The sequence below is a fragment of the Sesamum indicum genome, linkage group LG10 (assembly GCF_000512975.1).
Source record: "Sesamum indicum cultivar Zhongzhi No. 13 linkage group LG10, S_indicum_v1.0, whole genome shotgun sequence".
In the NCBI taxonomy this organism is placed as follows: Eukaryota; Viridiplantae; Streptophyta; class Magnoliopsida; order Lamiales; family Pedaliaceae; genus Sesamum; species Sesamum indicum.
Window position 1 is genome coordinate 17,177,436 of NC_026154.1, and position 11,291 is coordinate 17,188,726.

Sequence of the window (11,291 nt, forward strand, 5' to 3'; positions counted from 1 at the left end):
ATTTTTGTTTCCCTTTATGTTTTATTAATTAATTCCTAGCTAGTTAAATAATTATAATAATTCCCAAGATCGTGACAATTAAGAACTAAGTATACAAGTGACAAAAAGAAATTAATTTAAAGACACCAATTCCCGGCAACAATGCCAAAATTTGAGGGTGTCGAATCCGCTAAAACTAATTTTCTACTAGAATTTACAAAAGTAGTGAGTAGGGTCGAATCCACATATTGGTTTTAAATTAATTCTTTCTAAGAATAGAAGTAAAAAGGGGGGAAATTTGATTTTAAAATTAACTAGAATATAAGAGTATTTAAAAGATGAGTAAATATGAGAAACATTTTAGTTAAAGACATGATCATATTCAATTCCACGGTTGATAATAAATGCAAAGATAACAATCATTCATAAAAGATAAATTGGTATTGTTACTAAGATAGAGCACCAAGTAATAGTTATTGTTACTCATTGTCAAGAATATTTGCCTAGCCAATTGAACTTGCAGATTCATAATTATTTGTTTAGTTCAATAACTAGTGGTAACACAACATGTTGATTATGTCGTAGTTTTTTATTATATTGTGGGAATGCACAATCTAACTTAAATAAATTATCATACAAATTTATTGGTTAGAATCGAATCTTTCTAGTTCTTAATGTTGTTGGTAAATTAAATCTTGAGTTCGTTCCCAAGATTGTTTACTGATAGGAGTTTAGTCAACAGACGTTCCTTGACTGTCGACAAGATAAGAAAATGTGATGTTGTAAGGTCGTACTAATGACCATAACCAATTTATTCTTTATGAATGATTGTTATCTTTGCATTTATTATCAACCGTGGAATTGAATATGATCATGTTTTTAACTAAAATGTTTCTCATATTTACTCATCTTTTAAATACTCTTATATTCTAGTTAATTTTAAATCAAATTTTCCACCTTTTTTACTTCTATTCTTAGAAGGAATTAATTTGAAATCAATATGTGGATTCGACCCTACACACTACTTTTGTAAATTCTAGTAGAAAAATAGTTTTAGCGGATTCGACACCCTCAAATTTTGGCATTATTGCCGGGAATTGGTGTCTTTAAATTAATTTCTTTTTGTCACTTGTATACTTAGTTCTTAATGCCACGATCTTCTCGTACAGGTGAACTTGAATTTGATCCCGAGATCGAGAAGACCGCACGAAAACTCTGAAGAAAAACCAAGCAACACAAGAGCGAGGCCTCTCCCTTGTTCGAACAAAAAATAACCCAGAATGAACGATTAAAGAGATGACTTCTCCTGACTTGAATTAACGACATGTTTGCATTGAATACCCTACTTTTGATATTGATTTTGAACTTAAATGTGACCTTATTCACTTACTTCTTACTTTTTGTGGCCTTATAGGTACTCACACAAACACCTTAAAAAATTTCATGTGGTGTGTCCCGACATGAGACCTCATATATACATATATACTTGCCTGCAATTATATTGTTTTTATTATAATTATTTAACTAGCTAGGAATTAATTAATAAAACATAAAGGGAAACAAAAATGAAAAGAAAACGACAGATAAAAGAAATGAAGTCAGATTTATACTTGAATATCTACCCACTTAATACTGCATACATGTTGATTTATAAAAAAGAAAAAAGAAAAGGTGGATAGAGGTTGATAAAACATCAAAAGCCTAACATAGTTCAACTACATGCGATTTGAATAGCCAGTGTCTTGGAGACATCGGGGCAAGCGTCTTTCCCAACATCAACAAGTCTTTCTCTCTCAAATGGCCTAACATAACTACATGCGATTTGAATAGCCAGTGTCTTGGAGACATCGGGGCAAGCGTCTTTCCCAACATCAACAAGTCTTTCTCTCTTCTCTCGCACCTTGCACTCATTCTTCCCCAAGCACAAGGATTCAACAAGTTTGATAGCCTTAGAGTTAGAGTTGCATTTCCCAGGCTTGAAGGCTCCGCAAGCTCCATCCACCTCACCGAAACCCACAAACTCCACCTTCTTGATCACCTTATTGTCGGGGCATGTGAGCTCAGCTTCCCTCACCGGGTTGACAAGAGCACGGAGCTCATTGCCCTTCCTCTCCCAGGAGTTAACTGATGGCGGGTGGTACTCCGTTATAACGCTGCAGATGGTGTCCCTGTTCACTACTAAGATATCGATCTTCTCAGGGTTGCCGCCTGTCTCCTCGAACACCACAAGCAGATTGCTCTTAGGCTTCAAGAAGGCGCGAGGGATGTGATACTCTTCCTGAGTCGGCCTGCCGAGCGGTGAATTGTACGATACCCAGTAACGACCGATGCTCTGGCCGTTAACCCACACCATACCCTTCGCCATGCTCATCATTCTTAAGGCCACAGGGTTGTTGCCTTCTGGGGCGTCGAAGTATGTCTGTGCGAATAACATTACATATATATAAGGACACATGAGCATGTGAGGTTTGATGAAATTCAATAATAAGGTAGCTAATCACATTCATAATTAGTTTTAAATAATATTTTGGAGTGTATTACTTATTGTTAATCAAATTACCTTGTACCAAGTAACAGGTGAAGGGGTTCCAGCGAAGGGAACCCATTTAACTGTCTTTGCTCCTTCTTCTGTGTAAACTGGAACCTTCTCGCCGTTGACGCCGACCTGAACGTCATTTTTTTTATTTTTCATGCATGCATTATTAATTAATAATTCAAAAATTAATTACGATATGTGTGTGTGAAATATTATTAGTTAATTTTAATTTACCTGTTGACCCCAATTATTGTTGGTAATGTCAAGAGTTCCAGACATCAAACCCTCAAGAGTGACAGCTCGGGGACCAGCAAATCTCTTCTCCATGTAGGCACCACTATTGGGGAAGCCGACAGTCATGGCCAACAATGTGATGTCGTTGTCTCCAGCCGTTAAATTCACTGGCTTTCTGAAAATGTGGCTCTTCTCGACGTTGCTACCGTGCTCGAATCCTATGTATTCGCCATTGACGAATGCAAGCAAAGCATGGCCAAGACTAGCAATGTGAAGGCCTGGACGAACATCGGGCCTCATTGGCAAATCACGAGCATCTATCTTGATGCTGCAAAGTATATGGTATATATAATTATTATGTCTAATTAATTAAGAAGAATCTAAATTACACGAGTAGGTAATCTAAAGAAATTGGGGAAACATTTATATATATAAAATTTAATATTCTTGATTTATCAATATAATTAATCCTGTTGTAATTGCATGGAGGAACACTTGTACATACCTTGTGCTGTACCAAGCATAGTCAGAGACATCCTTAGTAAAACTGTAAAGTTCCTTGGGCGCGGGAGTCCTATCTTTCAAGTCATTAATGGTTGGAATAGTTTCTTTGAACATCTCCCATTTGGAAAACTTTGCCTGTTGGGGCACAACAAAGTTCCTAGAACTGTGTTGTGCTACAATTGCAGCTGTGTTGTAGACGACGGTCTTGCAATCAGGGAGAATGCTGACGGACTTGGAAGGTAAGTAGTAATCCTTGCCTCTGAAATGAATAGTTTTAGCTTCTCTCGTGTCGTTGTTGGTCAAGAAGGCAACACAAAGATTTTCAGAGGGTTTCTCATAAGTAGTGATCTCAAGGTCTTGGCTGATGCGTTCCACCTTTGGAGTGCCTCGAAGCAAAGGCTTTTTGCTCAATTTCAAAGCCCTGTGCAAATCCCTCAAGTGACCGAACTTGGGCTCCCTCCTCAAACCATATTCATCAAGAGGAGCTTCGTCGTAGTAACGAGTAGTGACAAAGGAGGAGGAACTGGTTCTCCCAAAGTTACTTCCACCGTAGTACATGTAGTAGTTGTTGAGTGTGCCATTTCTTGTAAAGAACCGAGCAACCGCAAAGGATATATCTTCAGCAGCGCGCTGAGAGGGGGTGTCGCCGAATACTCTGTACTGTGCGGTCCAGTTCTCAGTCCAGAGAGAAGGCTTGTCAGGGCCATTTGGACCAGCGAATGTGTCTGCACACTGCCTTCCATTGCATGTACTGATCACTGTGGGAGGGGCATCCTTTTGTTTGCACATGATCCAAGGGACCCCGTTGTATAAACTTAGAGCCATGTTTGCTGCCCATTTCACATAACTTATACCTCTTTCTCTGTATGCTAATTGTACATTGTTGTACTCATTTTCAATCTGTAATTAATAATAAGAATCACAATTCATTCATATATACTACTCCATATTTTTATTATATTAAAAAAAATTAATATTTCATAAGATGGCCGATGGGTACTTGCCTGCATCATGACGATGGGTCCTCCTTGATCAGCAAACAGTTTCTCTTTTTTCATCATGTTAATCACCTTCTCTGCGTACTTTTGCATGTGGTACTGCATGCATGCCACATTATCATCAAGATAGAATTAGTACTTATTACATCTAATACCATTTATTTTATAGTATAATTAATTATAAATTCTTTAATATTCTTATTAATTATATGTATGTATACCTTGAAAGCTTCATTATCGGAACGGAATATGATGTCGGGAACCTCTCTTAGCCAGTATGGAAATCCTCTGCAACATATATATATATTTATAGTACGTAGATGGAAAAATAAAATAAAATTAATTACAAAACCTGAAAGAGAGATTATATATATATATATGTTTTTACGTACCCCATATTCCATTCAGCTTCAATGTATGGTCCAATCCTGAGGGTCACCCACAAGCCTTGCTCCCAGATACATTTTATGAATTTCACCAAGTCACGATTGCCTTCAAAATTCCACTGATGAACCCCAAAAAAAGTTAATAAATAAATAATTTTTTTATTTTTATTTTTTAAAAAATAAAAAAGAAAGAAAAATATCTTGCAAATTAATTAAGTTTAAATGGATGCTTGTGTATGATATAATATATTAATATTTTAATATTAATTTTACCTCGCCCTGATTAGGCTCATGAAGATTCCAGAACACATAAGTCTGGATAATATTCAATCCACCTTCTTTAGCCTTTCTGATGATATCAGGCCACATCTACAAACATAAACAATCACAATTATTAATTCTTCAATCCATACATATATATATATATATATATATAGATAAGTGTATAATAGCTTATCTTTATTCAAAAGATTAGTAAGATTTTTCTTATTAGATAAGTTATGATTATTTGTGTTTACCAAAAATTTCTTTGAGATAAATTAATTAGAAACTTATTTTCAATATATTTTTATATTTAATATATTTATTTTATTAACAATTGTTGAAGTATCAAATTTAAACTATTTATCATCTACTTATGTTTGTATTTTAAATTCTGAATTATTACACATCTTTTATTTGTATTTCTTTCAGAAATATAATTCCCGCGTGCCTTGATATAAGATGTCGTAATATCTTGAAATTTATAGAGGTATAAATCTAAAGCACATACACAGTAAAATAACATTCTAGAATTATATATAGCCATTAGAGATAAGAAAAAGAAATATTGATTTTTTTTTCCTTTTTTGTAGTTTTTTAATCTTTTTGTATAGAATAATCACATTGTCATCTTTGTACGTACCACATAGATTATCTTATTCAAGATAACTCTTTTTTTTCATAATATTTTCGCTTAGTAGTAAGGTTGAGGTCTTGCCAATAAGTTCGAGTCTCAACGAACGCATGAGTGTTTGTCTCATTTTATGTGAGTGTTTGAAATATGTTATATATTCTTAGTTTTGGTATTTATCTCATTTTTTGTGAGTGTTTGAAATTTATTTATTATTCTTAATTATATTTATATATTGATTAAATTGATGTGTTGTTCAATTTATTGAGATGTTGATGTAATTGTATAATTATCGCTGATAATGCAAGAAGAAAAGGCTATTAATCAACCACTATCTTACCCATTTTTGCAATAATTAAATCTAACTCAATAATACTAGTGAGTCTATTCTGCGTTAATTTCTAACATTATTTTCAAATAAATGTATTTACTATAATAATTATGGTAAGAACCATTCATTGTCGCAATTAATCTCTAAATCGGGAAATAATATACGTAATTGACCTAATATTGAAACAAAGTTTAAAAATTATAATAAGTTAATAATTCAAATTAATGAATCCATTCAAAAGAAACAAAAAGAAACAACAAACTATTATAAAAATAGACGTACGTCCACATTCGTAGAACTTGAACCACTACAAGAAAATGGCTTAATATATAGCTACAGAAAAGAAAGAAAGAAAACAAGTCAGCATCGAGCTTATTAACAAGTAAAATTCTCATTATTAATCTACATTTGCTAATGAATTTAGAAACTAATTATTTAAAATATATATTAAATCATGTAGATTAACAACGAAAATTTTCTTGCTAATTAATTTGACGCTAATTTTAACAACTTTTAGTTGTAAGGCCTCAATCTTATGAATCGAGCAACGCTTGGTTGACAACAAACTGCCTTTAGAACAATTGAAACCTGAAAATAACACCCCTTGGCATTATATAAGCAAAATTACACTTTAAACTAATTAATCGAACATACACTAACAGTAATGTACAAATGAACTGTGTGCATAATTGATAGACATTAATAATAATATATAGTAACAACAGTCATAGTTATGGTTGGGATCCATAATTATAGCTGTGGATTTAATTTACCGTCAAAATCATACATTTAAATCTTTGTTAAATCATGCCAACACAACCACTTGCCCAAAACAATAATAATACAACAAACAACAAAAGTTGTTCAAATTATAGTTAAACTTTTTATCAAGGGTATTTTAAAAATAACATGTGATCAATTCATCAGAACCCTACCAGTGGAGTTAAATGTAAGAGAGAACAAATCTCAAGGAGGGTAAATGTCATTTTTTATCTAACAAGTATGTATTTATAATTATATCAAATTTCAAGATATGTTAATGTACTTGACCTGATATATTATGTATATGTATATATATGCACTTCGATGGTTCTACTTCATTGGAGTTTGCTATCGACTTTTAATATTGCGAGGATGTACACCATAAATTAAACCGGTTGGTGCAGAGATCATACAATATATATATATATATATATATATATATATATAATGCCCTACTATTTGCTCCATTGACCTAAATAATGACAATTACGCCGAGCTAACACTTTGACTACACAATCTATAACACTTGCATCATGCATTAATTTTTCAAATAGCCATCAAACTGCGTAAATTGAATTTAAAAAATAAAAAAAAATATAGCACACACACACTGTTGGGACTTTATCCCCAAAGTGATGAGCTAAAATTAATTATCAAATTCAATTATAACAACAATCAGAGTTATAACAATAGTAATATTAAAAATAAAGCGAAAACATAAAAGGATCGGAACAAAATAGAGGCTCAAGGAGAACGAAGCACACAGCCTCGTAGCCGAAATCCCACCACCGATTGCACCAAGAACCGCAACCACAAAGGTTTAAATCACAAAGACCCAAATCTCAAACACTCTCAATTTTCTTCGTAGATGGCTCATAATTTCTTCAGTTCAAGGGGACTAATTTATACTGAAGAAATATAGAAGAATGAGGGAGATTTGGGCGGTTGAAATCATTTCCAAAGTCATTAAAAATGAAGAAGAAAAAATAGAGAACAAGAGAAAGAGGAGAAAGTTGTTGTCTCGGCCAAGAAAGAGGGGAGAGACAGAGTTGCTAGTTTTAGGCGTTTTATTGGGTCGAGTCAGGTCGGGTCATGAGTTGGTGGGCTGGGTCGACGAGTTGGGCCATCAGGTGGTGGGTTGGGTTTCAAGGCCTACCAAATAAAAATGGTCCTAAGCCAAAATCCAATAAATTCCCCCTTGGACCAGGACCCAAAAGGGAACCTAGTCCAATAACTGATCTAGCAATCATTATTGCCATTTATACCTGGAAAAGAAAGATGTTAGCACCAAGGTTAGAAAGATAATATCGCAAGCACTAAGGACAATATAACACACAGCAATTAGCACTAAGCACATGTTACATATGCACATAGCAAATAACACTAAGTTATTTTTTGCACCAAACAGATAGCGACGCTATAAACCCGTAGCCACCAAGGCTAAATCAAACAGTCACTTAGGCTAATTCACGCCACCAAAGCACACAAAGACTCAACTAGCCACTTAGACATAAATCACAAATACATACAACCACACAGGTTCAATTACAAAGACCTTCAGCCACCAAGGGTAGGTCACAAAGACATACAGCCACAAAGGCTCAAAACCACTAAAGAGCACTTATTATACACTAAGTATAAACTTGAACACAACATCCATAAAGGAACATCCTTAATGCACTAAGCATTAATATTACACATAGCAAAAATGCACATAGCGATGGTTTGCACAGAGCCAAGAAAAAAAAATCTTCAATAATAATGCACTTAACGTCAAAATTGCACATAGCATTCACGAAGAGAGAAAACCAAGGATTCCCAGGCCTAATCTCGACCAGATACCCGCGGCCTCAAGGATCCGGCCAGGTGAGGGATTAGCGGGGAATTAAGCCTCAATTTTAATAATAAAATTGTAACAATATAATAACAATAATTTAACAGATGCACTAATCAGAATATATTTGCAAAATATCTTGCACCAAGCAAAATTATAACAATATCATCAACAGAACTCCTCACCATGCAATAGTTAACTAGTTCCTCAAAGAATTTGAAAACAACAGTAATATTGCACTCAACATATATTTTGCACTAAGCAAAATAATTTCAAAAATATTTCGCACAAAACAGAGATAATTTCAGGAAATAGTAATATTATCGACATATTTTGTACTAAACAATCACAAAGCAATATCTATCATCTCAGGCACTTAGCAGTATAAGTAACAAATAATAGCAATAATGCCCCTAACAAAGATCATATGTTTTTCACAAAACACCAGCCTTGTACATGCAGAGCCTTTGAATGGAAGGCCTTTACCAATCTTTGGCAGCATTTTCAAACAAAATCATTCTCTGTTGCTTTATTAAGAAAATTTCGCAATCACCATTAATGTTTTCTTAAGAAGAATTAAAAATATAATTATGCTCCATTTACAACTTCAACTATGACCGTTCAACATATACAACAAATTCAGATTTTCCAGAAAAAGAAAATATTTTCAGAAAATGTCACAAAATTTCAAAAAAAACACTAATTACAGAAATCGCTTAAAGCAGGGAAAAACAGTTAAAGAGGAAAATATTTCGCACCAATAAAAAGATAGGATTGATCTTACCAGCGTCGAAAACGGAGACAAAGCCTAAGCTCTGATACCATTGTTGGGATTTTATCCCCAAAGTGATGAGCTCAAAATTAACTACCAAATTCAACTATAACAACAATCATTATAACAACAATAATATTAAAAATAAAACGAAAACATAAAAAAAAAAAAGAAAAAAAAAACTAAACAAAATCAAAGAGGCTCAGGGAGCAAGATTAGGGAGAACAAAGCACACAGCCTCATAACCGACAACCCACCACCGGTTGCACCAAGAACCGCAGCCACAAAGGCTTAAGTCACAAAGACCCACATCTCAGACACTCTCGATTTTCTTCGTAGATGGCTCATATTTTCTTTAGTTCAAGCAGGCTAATTTATACTAAAGAACTGTAGAAGAATGAGGGAGATTTGGGCGGTAGAAATCATTTCCAAAGCCATTGAAAATGAAATCGAAAAACATAGAACAAGAGAAAGAGGAGAAAGTTGTTGTCTCGGCCAAGAAAGAGGGGAGAGAGAGAGTTGTTGATTTTAGGGGTTTTATTGGACTAGGTTGGTTCGGGTCATGGGTTGGTGGGCTGGGTCGACAGGTTGAGCAATCCGGTGTTTCATAAGCGAATGAAATACATTGAGATGGATTGTCACATTGTGTGCAATGCTTATAAAGAAGGTTTCATTGCTCCCATTTATGTTCGGGGTTCCTTACATATTGCTGATTTGTTTACCAAACCTCTCCCTTTGAAGCAATTTGAATTTCTACTGTCCAAGTTGGGCTTGGCTTCTCTAAACCCCAGTCCCACTTGTGGGGGTGATTTTGGAGTCCATGAGGTCGAAGATGAGTCCTTGGAGCAACAATTAGGGTGAAATATTTAATTATCACTATTTTACCCTTTCCTTAATTACTACTCATTCTATAAGTAATTTTTTTTCGTCCCGTAAATTAAATTTTATTTTATCAATATAATATATAAATATCACAAGACATAATCGATATTGCCAAAAGTTTATATTTACCCTCACAAGATGTCTTCATATACATAACCTCAAAGGAAAAATAGCGTAACAACCAACAATACAAAATTTTAAAAGCAAACCCGACAAACTACTAGAATATCTAACAACCAGCAGCCAAAAACCCCGATTTTAGATGTCACGGCTGACCCACCTAATAAGAATAACAGCACGGCTTTATGTCCAATGTGCATCCATCTTAATTTACTTGTTCCCACTGATTTTAGAATAGAACTTGATTAGATAAGTAGATTGAAGCTGTTAGATTTGTTTCTTGTTATCTATCCTCCATAGTTGGATTATATATCTTTTTACCTCCTCTTTCATTTTAATCGCCGCATCTTTACTGAATTCCCATGTTGACCGTCCGCCAAGACAGTTAATCATTGTAGCTTTTCAAACTCTATATATACTTGAAGCCCCATCCTTCCGATGATGAGTTCATTTACTTGGCTAATTTATCAAGGTTCTTTATGCCGGACATCTTGCTCATGATGATGTTGCTCTTGATGACCACAAAAAAGTCTAAGAAGACGGAATTCGATGAAGAGTGAAATTAACTCACTCTCATCTTTTTTATCATTAAGGACTGCATATAACACCTCATGTTCTCACTCATTAGTCTGTGCATATTCATAGCTCTATGTTTTTAGTCTCTAATCATAATTTGAACATTATTATGTTGGGGTTAGGAAGAAAAATACCTAATTTTTGGGAACATGTAGCCGCGGATGATCTTGTACAACTCTGACTATATAAATTTTGAATAGTTTACTGTCTATGATTTTATAATGATCTTGGTGTAGATTCACTTTGAGATCAAATAAATCATGTCCTCTTCGGATGTGCCTTCATTTGATATTGGACCATCTCTTCGAGGTCATATGTATATTAGCTAATATCCTCTTTGGGCACCTTCATTTGATTATCAAAGATCACATGTAGTTAAATGTAGTCCATTCCGAGTTCCTCCAGGGGATTGTCCTCCCAACTGATAAGCATCAGCTATCTGGTCTAAGGGGTACATGACGAGACGCCTAGCATGTTAATATATG

At 34.3% G+C, this 11,291-nt stretch overlaps 1 protein-coding gene across 1 annotated transcript; it reads right to left on the bottom strand.

The window, feature by feature from the left end:
• On the bottom strand, positions 1,562–5,006 carry LOC105173038 (beta-galactosidase 13-like). Its single transcript, XM_011094683.1, has 9 exons — positions 4,911–5,006; positions 4,644–4,756; positions 4,473–4,539; positions 4,258–4,350; positions 3,255–4,153; positions 2,750–3,077; positions 2,540–2,644; positions 1,878–2,398; positions 1,562–1,781 (listed from the first exon to the last, which is right to left on the bottom strand). Exons 1-9 carry the CDS (start codon positions 5,004–5,006, stop codon positions 1,691–1,693), a joined length of 2,313 nt encoding a protein of 770 aa, XP_011092985.1. The 3' UTR covers positions 1,562–1,690.

Coding starts and splice junctions, on each gene's coding strand:
- LOC105173038 (XM_011094683.1), bottom strand. CDS start 5,006: ATGTGGCCTGATATCATCAGAAAGGCTAAAGAAGGTGGATTGAATATT. Junction 4,757..4,910: donor ATGAGCCTAATCAGGGCGAG/GTAAAATTAATA, acceptor GGGGTTCATCAG/TGGAATTTTGAAGGCAATCG. Junction 2,399..2,539: donor CACCTGTTACTTGGTACAAG/GTAATTTGATTA, acceptor TTATTCGCACAG/ACATACTTCGACGCCCCAGA.